The sequence below is a fragment of the Thrips palmi genome, unplaced genomic scaffold (assembly GCF_012932325.1).
Source record: "Thrips palmi isolate BJ-2018 unplaced genomic scaffold, TpBJ-2018v1 HiC_scaffold_1, whole genome shotgun sequence".
NCBI lineage: Eukaryota > Metazoa > Arthropoda > Insecta > Thysanoptera > Thripidae > Thrips > Thrips palmi.
Window position 1 is genome coordinate 5,869,619 of NW_023144620.1, and position 17,001 is coordinate 5,886,619.

The 17,001-nt window shown below is 48.1% G+C and overlaps 5 protein-coding genes across 7 annotated transcripts; 2 read left to right on the forward strand and 3 right to left on the reverse strand.

Moving 5' to 3' along the window:
• Positions 1 to 121: 121 nt before the first annotated feature.
• LOC117643357 lies at positions 122 to 7,057 on the reverse strand. Its single transcript, XM_034382204.1, has 10 exons — positions 6,871 to 7,057; positions 6,550 to 6,746; positions 6,310 to 6,404; positions 5,945 to 6,161; positions 5,736 to 5,879; positions 5,434 to 5,660; positions 5,104 to 5,265; positions 836 to 1,058; positions 614 to 756; positions 122 to 538 (listed from the first exon to the last, which is right to left on the reverse strand). Exons 1-10 carry the CDS (start codon positions 7,008 to 7,010, stop codon positions 287 to 289), a joined length of 1,800 nt encoding a protein of 599 aa, XP_034238095.1. The 5' UTR covers positions 7,011 to 7,057; the 3' UTR covers positions 122 to 286.
• Positions 7,058 to 7,934: 877 nt separating this feature from the next.
• On the forward strand, positions 7,935 to 10,913 carry LOC117654310 (N-alpha-acetyltransferase 60). The gene is given in 7 exon segments (XM_034400893.1): positions 7,935 to 8,215; positions 8,628 to 8,715; positions 8,810 to 8,986; positions 8,989 to 9,293; positions 9,374 to 9,478; positions 9,606 to 9,769; positions 9,855 to 10,913. Coding segments are annotated over 6 exon segments (834 nt in total). The 5' UTR covers positions 7,935 to 8,198; the 3' UTR covers positions 9,748 to 9,769; positions 9,855 to 10,913.
• A 303-nt stretch (positions 10,914 to 11,216) lies between these two features.
• Positions 11,217 to 13,418, reverse strand: LOC117654307 (protein MAK16 homolog B). The gene is made up of 9 exons (XM_034400884.1): positions 13,214 to 13,418; positions 12,930 to 12,976; positions 12,700 to 12,843; positions 12,439 to 12,621; positions 12,227 to 12,356; positions 12,025 to 12,147; positions 11,823 to 11,921; positions 11,685 to 11,735; positions 11,217 to 11,610 (listed from the first exon to the last, which is right to left on the reverse strand). The coding sequence occupies exons 1-9, from the start codon at positions 13,226 to 13,228 to the stop codon at positions 11,482 to 11,484; spliced, it is 921 nt and encodes a 306-aa protein (XP_034256775.1). The 5' UTR covers positions 13,229 to 13,418; the 3' UTR covers positions 11,217 to 11,481.
• On the forward strand, positions 13,415 to 15,477 carry LOC117654297 (mitochondrial mRNA pseudouridine synthase Rpusd3-like). 3 transcript variants are annotated; one of them, XM_034400871.1, is made up of 8 exons: positions 13,430 to 13,629; positions 13,701 to 13,958; positions 14,049 to 14,181; positions 14,261 to 14,459; positions 14,538 to 14,804; positions 14,881 to 14,961; positions 15,047 to 15,233; positions 15,345 to 15,477. In XM_034400871.1, coding segments are annotated over exons 2-8 (1,095 nt in total). In that variant the 5' UTR covers positions 13,430 to 13,629; positions 13,701 to 13,732; the 3' UTR covers positions 15,347 to 15,477. The 3 variants fall into 3 exon arrangements, with proteins under 3 accessions (XP_034256753.1, XP_034256762.1, XP_034256742.1); XM_034400862.1 differs by lacking the exon at positions 15,345 to 15,477 and having other exon boundaries at positions 13,415 to 13,543; positions 15,047 to 15,323; XM_034400851.1 differs by lacking the exon at positions 15,345 to 15,477 and having other exon boundaries at positions 15,047 to 15,323.
• On the reverse strand, positions 15,218 to 16,508 carry LOC117654318 (PRELI domain-containing protein 2-like). Its single transcript, XM_034400898.1, has 4 exons — positions 16,205 to 16,508; positions 16,053 to 16,123; positions 15,772 to 15,932; positions 15,218 to 15,693 (listed from the first exon to the last, which is right to left on the reverse strand). The coding sequence occupies exons 1-4, from the start codon at positions 16,329 to 16,331 to the stop codon at positions 15,549 to 15,551; spliced, it is 504 nt and encodes a 167-aa protein (XP_034256789.1). The 5' UTR covers positions 16,332 to 16,508; the 3' UTR covers positions 15,218 to 15,548.
• Between the last annotated feature and the right edge of the window lie 493 nt (positions 16,509 to 17,001).

Consider the following 17,001-nt stretch of genomic DNA (forward strand, 5'->3'; position numbering starts at 1 on the left):
CAGAATCCACCCCACTGGCAAGGTGACACGAGGCGACACGGCCCGTCGGGATGGCGCAACGATGACGTGACAGGGCTTTCCCTGCGGACGCCGCGCGGGGCTGGCGGGGCTGGCGGGGCTGCAGGGCGCAGGCAAGCCGTCACACGTGGCGACGCACAAAGGCGTCACAGTGCAGGCGCCGCACTGCCCCGGCGAGGCGAGTGAGGCTTGCGAGGCTTGCACACCCACACTTGCGTCACCGCGCACCGCGTACCGCGTGTCACAGCGACGCCGTCACGCCGGCACGTCACTTCTGCTGCCGGCACTGGTAGTAGCGGTCCCGCCACCGCGGCAGCACTTCCTGGTTGAACTCGCCCGCGTTCCAGGGCTTCACCACCGGCACGTCCATCTCGTGCTTGGGCATGTACGCGAAGTACGTCTTGATGAAGCGGTCCCGGGCCGGGAAGTAGTCGCACGCCATGGCGGGGAACATTTCGCGGGACGCGTTCACCTGGATGGTGCGCAGCGCCGTGTAGTAGCCGCGCATGATCTTGTCCACCTGGGCGAGGGTTCGAATCAGCATTTTGACCTCATTTATCCGCTGGTGCTCCTGGGGCGTGCTTCGGAAACTCACCCTGCGGCGGTACCAGTCCCGCTTGTCCCACGTCAGCTCGCGCACCTGCTTGGGGCTGAGGCCGTGCTTCGGGGTGGGCACCCGGTACGCCATGCCCAGGTGGTTGGCGTTGTACATCGTCAGGCTGCGGTCCTGCAGCACCTCTGCGGGGCGCGACAGTGTCAGTGTTGACAAAATTTGTTTGAGGCAAGTGGAAATAAAGTGGGATTCCCCCGAGCGCACCGTCCAGCCTGCGGTGGACGTAGAGCAGCCCGTTTCGGAGGCGGATCCACTTCTGGATGGCGGGGATGCGGCAGACGTCGGGCAGCTGGCACAGCGGGTCCTCGGACGCCAGCGACTCGAGAAAGCTCTGGAAGCGCAGGGGAGGAAAGAAGTCGTTTTCTTGCAGTGCCCACACATATTTTGCCTCTTTAGCCACCGCCTCAGCGGAGGCGGCGGCGCTGACCGAAGCAAGGAGTAGATTTATTTAATAAGGACAGGTCCTTACAGTGACCCCTTTCGATTTCCGCGGTTGATGGCTTGGCAGATTGCTTACCTAAGTAGATGTCCAAAAATAAAATATTAGGTCGCTCGAAGCCTTCTTGGCTGAGTTATAGCCAACTTTGTTTTTATTTCTTAAAAAAGCTGGGTATTTTGGGTATTTTTTATACGAGACGTACTTTTTAAGCCAGGTGGATGAAAATTGGCCCTGTGATGCAAAATTAAATAAGGAACACGATGGTGCCCTCAGAATTGATCTACGACCAATACTTACGGAGATATCGGCCTCCAAAGTTGGGAAAAAGAGCCAAAATGTAGGAAAATACCCAAATCTTGGGATTTCGGAAACTATTGGACCCATTGACACGATTCAACGCTCATGTTGTAGAAAAAAAGCCACGGAATCCAATGAGCTCACGCGCAGGTCCGTGAGACTAACCGTTCAGGAGATACGCGGCTCTAAAGTTAGCCATTTTTCGTAGGGTGCCGAAAACGTTGTTTTTTGCACCTTTTCAGACTGTTGAGCCTTCAGCGACACGTATCCTGCCTGCCTTCGCGAAGACCTCGGCTCAGGGGAAGGCGATACTGTGGCGAAACGCAGCCCACTGTCAGATTAAAGAAGAGGCTCTCAGAAGAGGTGCTCAGGAAGAAAACACCGCTGAGGGAGCCACCATCCACGCAGTGCATTAGCCCGCCCCGATTGAGCCCCGATGACCTGAGAGCCCCGTAGCCCCGACTGAGTCCCGATGGCCCCAGACCTGACCTGAGCCCCATTAGACCCCATTTAAGCCCCGCGCCACATAAAATGTTGCAATTTGACCAAAGGCTTTACAAAAACTGTTCAAAACGGAAGTTTTTTTTGGCGTGGAGCTCAAGTACGGCTCGCTCAAACCGGGCCCATGCCGGGGCTCTGACCATCGGAGCTCGAGTCGGGCTCAGGCTGGGCTCTGGCCCGAGGGCTCCATCACTCAGCTCAGGAGTGTACACAGGATTACTGATTACCAGTGATAACCTACAAAAATACTCAAAAAACTCTATTTTTTTGGCCAGCCTAGAGCATGTTTGGCCTATTTTCATAGGACACCCCCCCATCCCAAATCCGATAACAACAGCGAAAATAGCCAGTTTTGGCGTGTAATTACTAATGATTACTGGAAGAAGTGTACACACGATTATCAGAGTGTTTGACCCCTCGCTCTGGCCGGGGCTTGCTGCGACGAAGTGCCGGCCCATAGGCCCCGACCCGCCCGGTCACCCCATAGGAATCCGGCTAAGCCTTGGCTAAGCCCCGGCAGAGTCCGTCCGAGTCAGGCCAAGCTGTAAGAGTGGTCTGGCCCGATTGAGCCCCGATGACCTGCCACCTGCCCTAGACTCCGATGAAGTCCTGGCCTATAGGCCCCGATCCGACCACCCGACTCGGCCCCGACCCGGCTCAGACTCTGCCCAGACCTGGCCGACACCCGATCGTCCTATCCGGCTAGTCTTGGCTAAGCCCCGGCACTGTCCGACCGAGTCCGGCCAAGTCAGGCCACGGTGTAGGTGGGCACCACACGATGAGTGGTCTCCCTACACCGTGAGTCCGGACTGGGGCGGGTTCCGCCGGACCACTCTAACAGCTAGCGTGGCCTGACCCGGCTGGACTCTGCCGGGGCTTTCGAATTCCTCTAGACCGACCGGGTCAGGGCCTATGGGTGGAGACTTCGTCGGTGTCAAGGTCGAGCCCAGCCCGAGCCCAATTGAGCCCCGATTGTCAGAGCCCCGGCATGGGCCTGGTTTGAGCTAGAGACCTAGAGACTGACGGAGAAGCGCGGGCGCCGATAATCGCACCAACAGTTTCTCATACTCCTCGCGCGCGGCCGGAGAGCTGTCTCATATTCCGGACAAAATGGCGGCGCACGCACTTAACAGCTGGAGAAGGTTTTTCGGTCACAGCTTCCAAACCGTTCTAGATAGAGGGGTATAGTAAGCGAGCCGATTGTAGGTCTCTGTACAAGCTACAATCGGCTCGCTTACTGTACCACTCTTACTTGAACGGTTTTCGAGCTGTGGCCGAAAAACTGTTCGAGCTGTCTGCTGCGCTCCGCCTCGCCCCACCTTACCGCAGCGCTCTCCGCTCCGCTCCCTGTCCCCTCCCCGCTCCCTTCTGGGCCGGCCCAGACAAAATGGCCGCCAGCGCGCGACGGCGCCCGCGCTTCTCCGTCAGTCTCTAGGTCTCTAGTTTGAGCGAGCCGCACTGGAGCTCCACGCCAAAAAAACTTCCGTTTTGAACAGTTTTTTGTAAAGTTTTTGGGTCAAATTGCAACATTTTTTTTGGCGCGGGGCTTAAATGGGGTCTAATGGGGCTCAGTCAGGTCTGGGGCCATCGGGACTCAGTCCGGGCTCCAGTCGGGCTCGGTCGGGCTCTGGCCCGGGCTCTCAGGTCATCGGGGCTCAATCGGGGCGGGCTAATGCACTGCGTGGATGGTGGCTCCCTCAGCGGTGTTTTTCTTCCTGAGCACCTCTTCTGAGAGCCTCTTCTTTAATCTGACAGTGGGCTGCGTTTCACCACAGTATCGCCTTCCCCTGAGCCGAGGTCTTCGCGAAGGCAGGCAGGATACGTGTCGCTGAAGGCTCAACAGTCTGAAAAGGTGCAAAAACAACGTTTTCGGCACCCTACGAAAAATGGCAAACTTTAGAGCCGCGTATCTCCTGAACGGTTAGTCTCACGGACCTGCGCGTGAGCTCATTGGATTCCGTGGCTTTTTTTCTACAACATGAGCGTTGAATCGTGTCAATGGGTCCAATAGTTTCCGAAATCCCAAGATTTGGGTATTTTCCTACATTTTGGCTCTTTTTTCCAACTTTGGAGGCCGATATCTCCGTAAGTATTGGTCGTAGATCAATTCTGAGGGCACCATCGTGTTCCTTATTTAATTTTGCATCACAGGGCCAATTTTCATCCACCTAGCTTAAAAAGTACGTCTCGTATAAAAAATACCCAAAATACCCAGCTTTTTTAAGAAATAAAAACAAAGTTGGCTATAACTCAGCCAAGAAGGCTTCGAGCGACCTAATATTTTATTTTTGGACATCTACTTAGGTAAGCAATCTGCCAAGTCATCAACCGCGGAAATCGAAAGGGGTCACTGTAAGGACCTGTCCTTATTAAATAAATCTACTCAGAACGCAGCGCGGCCCGCGTCGAGCACCGCGTCGAGCACCGCGTCGAGCACCGCGCGACGACGAGCTCCCTCACAAGTGGTGGTCGCGGCGGCCGAGGCGGCCAGGCCCCAGGCCACGCATCGGCGCTTGGATAACGCGCTCCATGGCGGCGGAGGCGAGTGCCCGGCGTGCCCGGTTCACTTTGCTCAATGAGCTGAACAAGGCCCGCCGGCCCTGGCCGAGGCCCTGGCCGTCCTGGCCGTGGCGCGGCTTGACACGCGGCTTGACGGCCAGCTCACTCACCGCCACACTGGCGGGGTCCACGCCGGGCGCTGCGCTGTCCTCCTTGTCGTCGTCGCGGCGCTGCCTGGAGCGCGGTGCGTCCGTCGCGGCTCTGGACGGGATGGGGGAGGAGGCGACGGAGCGCATGGCCGTGGTGGTCGCAGACCTCGTCGTCGTCCTGGAGCGCCAACGGCCCGCCGAGCCCCGCCGCGCCGCCCTGCCGGGGCCCTCCGCCGCGTCGCCGTCCTAGAGCTGGGCGTTAGAGAGAGAACCCTGCCGGCGCGGGTGTTCGAACACGCCTACTTACGTCCTCGGCCTCGGGCGGCGGCACACCTGTGGAAAGAGAAGCTCGGCGTTACGACGCAGTTCGGCCGCAGTTCGGTTCCCACGCCCCGCCGCCCCGCCTGGACTTCGGCCGCACGACGGGGCGTGGCCTATCGCTGCCCCAGGCTGCCCGGTATCGCCGCCGAGGCACTTGTGCACCACGGCGCGGGCATGACGCGGCGCACCCCGCCTGCACTGCGGTAGAGTGCACCACGCCGACGGCCGGCCGGCCAGGGCGGCGGGGACCGCCGTCATCTCAGTCAAGGGGAGCATCGCGTCGCGGAGCCAGAGCAGCCGGGATGAAGAAGCAGTACGACACGAGGTAAGCCAAGCCCCTGTGCGTCGACGCGTGGACTCGCACCAGCAGGTTCGTCCTCCTTGCTCTTCTTCTCGGCGGCGGCGGTCCGCTTCTTGCGGGAGCGCACCTGTTGACACGCCAATCAAAGATGCTGACCTGGGCAGTGAAACTACATCAGCCAGCTCACTCCAAAAATTTTCTCGTCGCTCTGTCTCTCTCTCTCTCGCGCCCCTGTGGCGCACCTAGCGCACCCCAAGACGGGCGTGGGAGAGACAGAGCGAAGAACACGCCTCACCGGCCTCAGCGTCGGCTTGCTGGCGGGGGGGATGACGGGGCGCGGCTGCGACTTGTACTGCAGCTCCTTGATGAGCGTGCTGGGCAGCAGGTGCGCGCGCATGTACAGGTTCTCGACGTGCACCGTGTGGTTGGCGCTCATCACCTCCAGCCAGTCCAGCCGCGGCACCGGCAGTGGTTCCAGGTAGGGCCACAGGTAGGGCTCCGGCCTCGCGGTGCGCGGGGGCACTGCGACACCGCCAGCAACCTCAAAATGACGCACCACGACACCCTCGCGCTGCGTGCCAAGATGCAAGGCCTCACCGTCAGGGTTGACGCGCAAGTAGCGCGGCTTCTTCTCCGGCGGCCCGAACTGCTCCTCCAGCTTGGCGATGACGTTGGGCAGGCGCAGGTGCGCGAGCGCGGACAGCAGCAGCCGCTCGCTCGGCGTGTACTCGAAGCCCGTCCCTGCAGAGAGGGACGTCGTCGAGTCTCTCAGCGAGTCCGAAACAAGCCTGGCCCACGTCACTCACTCAGCTTGGGCGCAGGCGGGTCCCCGGGCACGGGCACCTTGCCGCTCTGGCTGATGACGGCGTACAGCGCCAGCAGGAAGGCCTCGTGGTCCTCGGGCTGCTCGCGGAGCGCGCGCGTGATTTGGCGCGCGCTGGGGATGGGGGAGATGCCGAGCCGACAGCACCACAGCGCCACGCGCGACGTCGCGCCCTCGTCGGCATCGGCGCGGTGCAGCCCCTGTGGGGGCGGGGGTGGGGCAAGGTCACGGGGACGACAACCCCAACGTACCTCAACTGCTTGCCCTTACGGTTCAATCTTTTACATTTTTGAATGAAGCCTTACAGTTGGCGAACTTTTGACATAACTGAACCTCGCCAAGTTGTACCTGCAGCTGGTTCACCGTCTCCATCTGGTCCCACGACAGCTGCTGGAACCAGTCCGGACCCACCTCCTGCAGCATCTGGTCGCGCCGCTTCAGCACTGGAAGCAGGAAGCAGTGCGGTTGAGCGTTGAGCGCCTGCGGAGCGCGGCGTGGGCCGCCCCGCCGAGCGCGCGCGCGTCCGGGTTGCCTACGCCACTGTCTGCGGGCGCTCGCGGCAGGAGTCTCCGGAGTCCTGGTGCTGACCGGTGATGGCGGCGTGCTTGGCGGCCTCCCGCTCCTTCTTCATGACGTTGGACAGCCAGGCGCGGAAGGCCTCGTTGCGTTGCTCCTGCGCGCGCTCCAGCTCGGCCACGGCGCGCAGCGGCCCCATCAGGCCGCCCTTCACCTCGCGCTGCTTCTCCAGGTCCTTCAGGGCCTCGCTCACCTCGTACGTGTAGCCCCTGAGGAAGACCGCCGCCCCAGTCACGCCACCGGTCCGAAGGACCATTCCGTCCCTGTCTCTCTCGCACCCGGACAGCGTCGAACTGATCCTTCAGCATCCTCTGGTGGGACTTGACTCCGTACCTGAAGCCGGACTCTGGAGACGAGTACGGCACCACGGCCTTGCCGCCCCGCACCTCCGTGTCGTCTTCCTCGGCGTCCTCGGCGCCGCGGTGCGGCCGCGGCGTGCGCACCGAGTCCCGGACCGCGAGCGTCCCCGTCATGGTCCTCGAGGCCGAGGTGCGCAGCGAGCGAGACCGCTGCACGGCCCCCAGACTGCCCCGACTGCCCTTGGCTCTGTCCGCCTCCACGGCGTTCACCGCCTCACTGCTCGTTCGCTTCGGTGCCATCGTGTTCGGCTCAGATCTCTTCGATTTTCAATTCAGCTTTATTTCTTCTTTGTTTGCTATTTTCTTTTGCCTTTTTCAATTTTTTTTTTCGGTTTTTTTTTTTCGGGGGTTTTGATACACTTGTAAATTTAGATTTCCCTTTCTATTATTGCCAGGCAACGGCCTGACGGCCCGGCGCATCGGTGTTCGATTCGACCGCTCTGCGGAGTTAAAAACCACAAAAACTCGGTCGCGTCTGGACCCTTGTCGAACCGTGACTCGACGTCACAGCGACGGGTTCGGTGGGTGTGCCCCGCTGAACTGCTTTTGCAGTGATTAGCTGTGATAACGACGGGAGAATGATGCTCTTTGAAAGGGCAAACGAGAGATGACTGGGTTCGGAAAAGGGGGGAGGGGGGGTCGAGCAGCGGAGCGACCACAGGCACTTAGGCCCCGCCTCGGGTCCCGTTACGCACCTTGCGTGTGCCGTGCTGCCGTGTACTCAGGGCAGTGCAGTCCGAACTCCGAACCCCGATCACCTGTCTCTGTCTCCGTCTGCCTCGCGGGCCTGGGTTGGCCTGGATTGGCCGGGGTTCCCCGAACACGAAGGGCAGCTAGTGCTGCTGCGGACGCAAAACGCATCTCCACTCTTGCTTGCCCTGCCCGTCGGGTCGAGGGCTTCGTTTCACATTATCCGGGAAGCAGTTCACCGCGCAATTGCCCATGTGGTGAGGGAAGGACAAGAGGCGTTCTGTTCAGCGTGATATTGCTCGTAGCACGCGGGGGTGGGGGCAGGGGCGGCAACGGCGGGGGCGATTTGACAGCGCTAGTAGAAGGAACGGGAGCAACGGGAGTGCGAGTGCGCAAGACGAAGACAGACGGACAGACGGTCGGACAGAGAAGGACAACAGTAACCTCAGCGAAGCGATGTGGGATGTCAGGAAGAGTGCTAATCATGGTTGCAAGCTGAGGAGGTGCCTCTCCGCCTAGTCACCGCTCCAATTCCCGTTTGATGCTGCCAGAAACCCTGTATACTCGTGATAGGCTGATTCCTGTGATATATTGCACTTTACTATATGATTTATGGCTGGGTTTGATTGGTATGTACATTTGTTTATGTTTTGCAATGTCTTCTTAATTTGTCTCACTGTGTGGTTTTGAAGTCGATTCAAACGTTTCAGCGCCAGTAAATTGCTCTTCTCCACTGTTTGTTGTCGTTTGAGAATCATATGGTAGGATTTTCAGCTGTGGCTGTCAGTGCAATCATAACCTAGTGTTGGAGCCTCTAAGCCTTATCAATCTCATAAGCACTGTAAAGCTCCCTACCGTTTCTTAATTTACTTTAAATCTCGATATTGTATTAGCTGAAAGATATTTTATAAAACACTCTGTATGTGTTTGGAAACTATCTCTGGTATTTTATTAAATTCCCCAGGAGACGTTAATTATTTTTAAACCCGAAAGTCTTACGCTTAGCCTATGGTGAAAAATGTCTTTTCTGGTTTTTAACAGGTATGCAGATTTACCAAAGCCATGCAGCAAGCTATGCACACTTACCAACTTACAGTTAAGATTCCTGTGTCCAGCGGACATCCCAGAGGTATGCTTTGAGCATTTTATAACTTCACTACAGAACTTGTGCAACTTAATTGGACCTTTCTAATACCCTATAATTTCTCTTTTCTTATTTTCAGGTGCAGGCGTTATGTGCAGATTGGTTTCCTATATCTTATCCCTACTACTGGTATGAAGAGATCACGTCAAACCCATGTTTTTACTCTCTGGCTGCTGTCTATGAAGGGGTCATTATCGGTCTTATTGTAGCTGAAATCAAAACTCACTCAGAGCTAAATGATGAGGTAAGAAGACACAGTTTTTCTGCTTCTCAGATTCTCCTGATAATTACAGCACAAACAATTTTTGATCCTCATCTACAATATTCCAGGACGTGGACATTTTGGCCCCAACTTTTGGAAAAGACACATTAGTGGCTTATCTGTTGAGCCTCGGTGTAAGTCAAACTTACAGACGAAGTGGTATAGCATCAGTTCTACTGGATAATTTAATATCTCATTTGTCAACTACATCAATTAACAACACTCATTGCAAGGCTCTGTTCCTACATGTCCTTACCACCAACACACCAGCAATTCATTTTTATCAACGACATCAATTTAAGTAAGGTCTTGTCTTATTGTAAAGCTACACTTTGATCAAAATTTTTATTTAATTTTCTTGTTTTTCAAACAAAATTCCAGGCTTCACTCTTTTTTGCCATACTACTATTACATAAATGGCAAGAGTAAGGATGGATTTACATATGTTTTGTATGTAAATGGTGGACATCCTCCATGGGGACTATAATATCCTTTCTGAGCATTATTCTTTCCAACTGCATTGTTATTTCCCAATCCCTTATTTAATATTTTGTTTTCTTTTACCTCTTTAAATGATTTACCTGTTGTGTAAGAATCCTTAACAATTTCTCACTGATTATATGAAGCACTACTGTAAGGTGCTGGCTCACACCGACCCCTGTGCAGTGCCAGTATGGCTTTGGACCAAAATGCAGCTCATGATGCGTTGGGCATGGCCTACAACCTGGGTGGCGATGTGGTCCTCATCTAGCTAGCGTTTAGAAGACACCTTCACAGGTTGGTAGGACTCCTCATAATTGGAACTGAAAAATGAAAACTACATGTCTGAGTAACAAAAATGTTTGTGATGCCTGTGTTTCAGATATCCCAGATGTTGTAGTTCCTCCTTCATCTCCTGAATTACCGGAAGGAGAAGACAGCAAGGACTTCTTGTGGAGGTTGTCTTTACAAAAAAGTTTGGTGCAGCCAACTCATCAGTCTAAAGAGCACAATTATTTACATTTTTATGTTCGTCAAAACTTTGCTGACTAATGTATTTGCTGTGAGCCTTTTGTTGTACTACTTGTAACTGATCATCACTGAATTTTCATCACAGTCTTACTGTCAAATTTTTGGGTGTGCCTTCATTATTTTTCTCACCCAAACAGAACTTTTTCTTAAATGTGAGAGCTTCATGCCTAACTCTACTTTGATCTCTAACAGATTTTCTTGTCTTTGTTTTAACTTGTTTAGAGTTCCTATGCTGAAGCTCAAACTATGGTCATCCTATAGAAATCTATGCATTTATTTACTGTCATTTCTTTTGTTTGAACTTTATTGTTGTTGATAGATTTGTTTAAAGTTTTCTTTGTTGTCTTTTTAGCTTATCTTATGAAAAGGAACCATTCCACCTTCATATTTCTTAGTATCTTGCAATTTTGTGCCGTGCTTTTTTCATTTCTTCTCCTTTTGGCGATATGAAGGTGTAGCAGATTTGCTCATGATAAAGCAGTATCTGATATTAAATTGTGTTTTTAATGACAATTTGCTACCAACAATTATTTGTGTGCCACATATAAGTATATATACGATGCGATTGATAAGGTAGCTGCCAGCTAACTGTGATAACTCATTCATACCTGTATACCTGTAGAAATGGAATTAAAAGTAATCATATGTTTATTCAAAACTACCCTACTGACAGAATTTGCAGAACTTTTTGATTGAAGGCAGGCATTTTATACCCTGTATTATGATTGAGAAACTCCCACATACAGAACTTCAGTATGTGGTATTTATGCCAGTCTAGTTTATAAACTTCCTCATTATCTACTAGTCGTTGTTTTATTGTTCCAAGATTGCACAAATGTTAGTGAATGTATTCTATGGTTTACATTTACACTGGTGTAATTGCATACTATTAAACAAATATTTGTAAATAGTTATTTTCATCCTTTTCCCCCCTTTTACTATTGACTTAAGTATTTTGCATGTGATCTTTGCAAGTTCAGCTGAGCTGTAACTTTTGATTCTACTTTTGTGCCTACCAACTTAGTTTTACATGCTTTCCATTGTAGAAAATTTTGAGTACGTAATACTGTATGTTTAGTATATATCAGTCATGAGACATATTTTGGTTCTAGTTCAAAGAAAATGTTTATGTTTCTCATATTTAAAAACTAGATTAATCTCATTTTGCTGATGAGTCAAAGTAAGGAGAGGAAAAAAAAAGATCCACAACACATTATTTTGACCTCTTAATATGGCTGAGAACAGAACGCACAAACTTCTACCTTATGCATCTTTAAAAAAAGATATATGTACAATTTTTTGAATGGGTCCAAACGAAACAAAACCAGCAGCATTACCGAACAGGCCCAATATGTGTGAAGTTATAACCACAATATGTCAATCCCTCAATGTTTATCACATAATTCAATAAAAAAATATGAAAAACTGAACAATGAAAACACTGATTCCCCCAAAATGATTGTATTTCAATGACACAATTATGATGCAATTCTATTTCTGGACTGTGGTTCTGACTCAATTTCATATTCAATCTCCACACGTGGTTTCTTCGTCGCAGGTTTCTTCGACTTCTTCTTTTTGGATGGTCCAGGCTGATCACCAATATCCTGCAACAAAGCCAGGTACAGTGAAAACTGACTCCAACACAACACTCCACACAACTTGATAGCAAAAGACATACCTCAATATCTGATGCATCTGATGGCTCTGGACTACTAACATTTTCTCTTGCCTGCAAATTCAAGATAAGAAAAATTAATTAACTAAGTAATTTTTTCTCTCTCTCAGACTAACCAATCTATTCATTGTTAAAACTTACCCCAACATCATCATCATCCTCCTCCTCTTCTTCACTGTCAGTATCCGCCACCACAAATTCACTTTCACCATTATCAAGTTCATTTTCCATTTCTAGTTCCTGAAATTGACCAGTAAAGAATTAGTTTACAAAAAAATCCCATCTCAGCAATGTTTACAGTACAGGAAATAAAATGGAAGCATCAAATGATTCAAGAAATTACCTCAAGCTCCTCGTCATCCTCCTCCTCCTCATCTTCCTCTTCTTCAGGATCATTTTCTTCCACTTCTTCTTTGGACAAAGCCTTGTCAAATGCAGCTTGAGGGAAATTGTAGATATCTCCATACTGAAAGAGGGACACAGCCTTTAAAAGAACATTCTAACCAGAAATAAAGTATGGTCATTCATATCAATCTTATACTAACAGTGCCCTTTTTAAGCCTTTCCAAAAGTTGCTTTTCAATAGCAGATTCAAGACGAGCAGCGACTAAAGCCTTCTCCTCACGACGATTCACACGCCTCTCAATCTTTCGTTGAAGAGGAACCAGCTTCTTCCTAAAGGAGGACAAGCAAAAATCAAAATCAGAACCCATTTTATAAATAAGAAGCAAAGAATCAATAGAAAATTGCTACTAACTGTCTTCTAAGGCGGAGTTTGCGCATTCGAATGAGGTACTGAGTTATTTTTACAAATCTCTGTTTGCATTTTGATTTCACAAAGTTATTCCAGAAGAGAAGATTTTCATTAATCTGAGAAATTGCTTTCTCAAAATTCCTAGACAGTTTTATTCTTTCCCAAGATTTTCCAGGAAATGCCGACCTGTTGACAGATAATTCCAAACATTAAGATAAATGAAGGGAAGTTTTTGAATTGGAATCCTTTCAAGGGAAAACTTACCTTTCAGCGGTTTTCATATACAAATAAATAATGCCATTTTCTTCTCTGCAGGTGGCATATTGACTGTTTGCTAAAGGACATGATGCTCGACTGCACAATCCAGTCAAGTTGTATTCATTTCTACAAAACCTTTGGGTTTTGGTGCTGTAAATAAACAATTCATAGATGTGCAAATTTTATCACTATTGGAACATGGCATAACGACATTTCCTGTCAGTACTTTAACTTACTTGACTTTGTGTGAGCAAAATGTTTTGTTGATGATACTCCACACGACCTGAAGGGAAACAGACACAAACAATTTTTCAGTGGGTATAACCTAACTTTCACGTGGACGCCAAAACGTATCTTGACATGAAACGTGACGGATCACAGGGTCATAAAGTGATTTAAATGAAAGAGAATCCAATATACGGTCACTACAAGCACCCTCACAAATTGAATTAAATGTAAACATTTCGATAAATCTCAGATGAGGCAGCCCAACGTGACATGTGGATGGCCCTCAACTTACGTCGTCGTGTTGCATCGTGAATAGTTGAAAACGAAGAACACGGAGGAATAACTAGGATTAGGATTAAGACTTGCTGTCAACAACGTTACTTAACGGTAGTCAGGTCAGAGGTACCTCTTCTCTGACATAAGCAAGAAACGTGAGTCTTTTAAATCCTCTTATGCAGAAACATCCGAGTGCAAATACTGAATGTGCGTGTGTATACAGCCGTCCAGTTTATTCACACGATACCAGTGGGGAACGTTGATTTGGTTTCGTTCTTTTAAATTTACATTGTTTTGAATTTTTCCGTGAATTTCTCAACATCTTTAGGAACTGGAGACTGACTACGTGGGTCTGAGATTTTGTTCGAGACTCCTTATGATTCCTGTCAATCTCTCTTTGAGTTACCTCCAACTTCTCATGTGATTTTGCAGGTTAATTGATCACAACACTTAATGTAAATGTTGAATAGACTAAGTCATATTTATAATTTTTCTCTTCACAGTGGTCCTTCAAGTATTAGATAGAGTTAAAAAAATGTCATCGACATTGACAATCAAATCATCACAACTTCGAAATTTACTCTGCAACTGTGCCCCGCTACGAAACAAATTTGATTCAGTTTCTAAAAGCTCTAGTTCTTTTCATGCAGCAGCTGAAAATGAACAGAGACGGAAAGAACACACTTATGTTCGAAGGTGGAAATATGTGAATGTTGAATCTACTTCTAAATATTTACTAGGACAAATCATTTACAATAAAGGTGAAAGTTTCTTACAATTTCTTATTTCTGTAATTAATGTTTACGTGCCAGCTTGAAGCTAATTCAATTGTTTTTGTTTTCTCAATGTAGATGGTATCGTGGCGATAAATAAGCCACCAGATCTAGGTTCTTCAAAAGAGGATTGCAGCATTTACCATACTCTTCCATTCTTAGCTAAAGAACTAGGATATAAATATTTGAAGTTGGTCAAAGTGCCCGAAAAGTTAGTACCTGTAATCTATAAGTATAAAGATGCGCTGGTGAAATTTAACATGGCATAACTTGTTCTGTTGTTTTAACAGATCTATCAGTGGAATTACTATACTAGTGGCAGACGCTGCCTTAGCTGAAGAAGTGAGCAAATCCATCCGTAGATCTAAGGCTCTGTTTTCTGACGATCCAAAACAAACCTTTTTAGCACTCACTGTCGGACACCCTTTGAAAGATGAGGGAAGTGAAAGGTTTGCTGTCAAAATTCAAAACCATGAAAACCAAAAGCATGTAAGTCTGTAAAATTGGTGTTAAACTGACTTATCTCTAAGTCTTACTCCTGAAATTCATGTAGCTCAATTTGTGCAGTGCTACATCGTACGTAAATGGACTGAGAATGAAAGGAAGAGAAGAGATGTAAATATTGGAGTAGTTAGCCACAAGGTTGTGGCGCAGTGTGAGCAGGCCTCATTGGTGTCAGTATCAACATGGCAAGAGCATGCACACTGTCCAAGAGTGTTTTTATCTGATATTCTGCTATCCCCTGCATTGGGTGACAAAAAATTTGGAACAAGAGTCAGTTCCTTGTTTGGAAAACCAGTTTTGTTAAAACCATGGATTGCCCCAGCTGTGAAAGTAAGTAAGCCTTGGCCCTTCACCAACTTAAAATGATAAAAATTTGTCTTAGTTTATACCGAACTTATTTCACTAGGCACTGCCACCACCTCTACTGAAACATCTTTCTGTGCTAAGTGGTTCTGAAGGGTCAATACCAATGCATTTACATCTCCAAGTAAGCACAAAAATGTTTTGCACTCAGCAGTAGCCCTACAAAAGTTTGTGCAACTCCGGGTTCTCTATAAACTTGTTACTTCCAGGAATTGACTCTGCATGGATTTAAAAAAGATAATTCAGACTTGATTTTAAGAGCTGATCCACCAGAATTCTTCCTATGGTCTTGTAAACAGCTCAATTTAGAATTGCCAACTGTGGATAGAATTGACCAGCCAGTAGAGTTGTCAGAAGAGATAGAAAGAAAAAATCAAAACAACATTAAAATGATATGTAATTAAATATGCAATAGAGTACAACATAATTCAGTACCAAGTTAGATGTTGTTTTTTAAATTGAATAAAAAAATATAATGAGTTTAAAGTTATTTCTTCTGATTGACAGGAATGTAACTTGGCACATAATTGATGAATTAAAAAAATAAAAACACATACAACAGCAACAAAAACAGTCAGAAGCATTATCAGAATTCAGAAACCACCACCAACGTGGAAATTTCTAGTATTAGAAAATTATATCCATAAACATCGAAGATTGGACTCAATGTAGGTAGTCTGTACCTGGTACCTGCTTGGATCCACGGTATTTCTATTTGTTGTCTAGAATCCCTTCAATCAATGCAATTTGCTGGCGAACATCAGTCTCCATCACATTTTTGTAAAGTAGTTCCAGAGCTTTTCCAATAAATCCAAGGTTACCCATGTCTACAGCTCCCGCTTGCTCAAAACAAGTCCTGAAAAGACAAAGCTTACATTGTTAAAAGCTCTACTTATACCATTATAATCCAACAACTGACAAGATGATGACATACCACTCTGGATTGTGAGAATCAGGCACAAAAGTGGAGTTCCTCTGTATTGTCATGTTATCTGTGAATGATACATTTTGTTGCCTGAGCCAGTGGCGCCTGCCAGGGCTGTCAATCCACAATTCTTCTTCTATTTGGATATTTGGCTCATCCATTCTACCCATCTGGAGAACAAAAATGAGAACAGAACAGTAAAACAAATTGATTACCGAAGGCTTTCAGAACAAGGAACATAAAAAACCAAGAAATCATTATTTGCTATTTTGGTCTCTAGCGCTTTTTACCTTTCTAATGATGCTTGGGAGTGGATTTAACGTAGTTATGAACCATTTAAAATATTCAAGACCCTGGACATCTAAGTCAAATAGGAGACAAAAATGTTATTGAGAAGAAAAACTAGAATATTTTAAGATAAAAAAGTTTAGTCAGTCCATACCGTTGTCATTCTCCACCTGTTTCACTTCTAAAACATCTTTTCGTTCATTGTAAGACTTACAATGAGCCTTCACAACTTTTTCAACTGGAAATTGGAAAAGGTGGCTGACAGAGTACCCCAGCACCATCTTTAAACAAAGGCTGCCACAATCTTACAGATGAATACACAGATTAACGTTAAACTGTGATCAGATGAGCATCAGACGCAATCCAAAACACCATTGAATCATAATTTCAAATCATAGGTTAAAAGGCCCGTTGTCTCTTGTCTTCTCTGCCCCACTCATCGATTCCTCGAAGCTCTCGATTAGTCGACCAGCACATCGACGCGAGGCCTTCCCTCTTCCACTTTAGAGAGTCTCTCCTCTTCCACTCTCCCCCACCCCGAGTGCCGATAACACGCGTCCCCACGATTTGGTGGAACGATTACCATTGTATTCGATCTATGTAAATATAAGTCTTTCTTCGCATGAAAGAGCTGTAAAATCGATTTCTATCAAACGCAACCGACATGAAGATTCATGGTATGCCAATGTTTGTCATTTAGGGACTTCCCCAGCTTTCCCTATCTTCATCCGCTTCTTCAAAGTTTATGAAAAGGCCGAGAGTCTGGCAAATACGTGCTGTGTTTTCCGTTTATTTTGCAAACAATTGTATACTTAAATTTGTTTTGTTTTTGTTGAGCAAATAGAGGTCTGAGGGCAGGCAAGCCGCGTCTAAAGATACAGCTTACATATCGAAATATGGCAATTGTGAGAATTTCACGATTCCCCACAACTCGAAAAAATGGATCTCAAA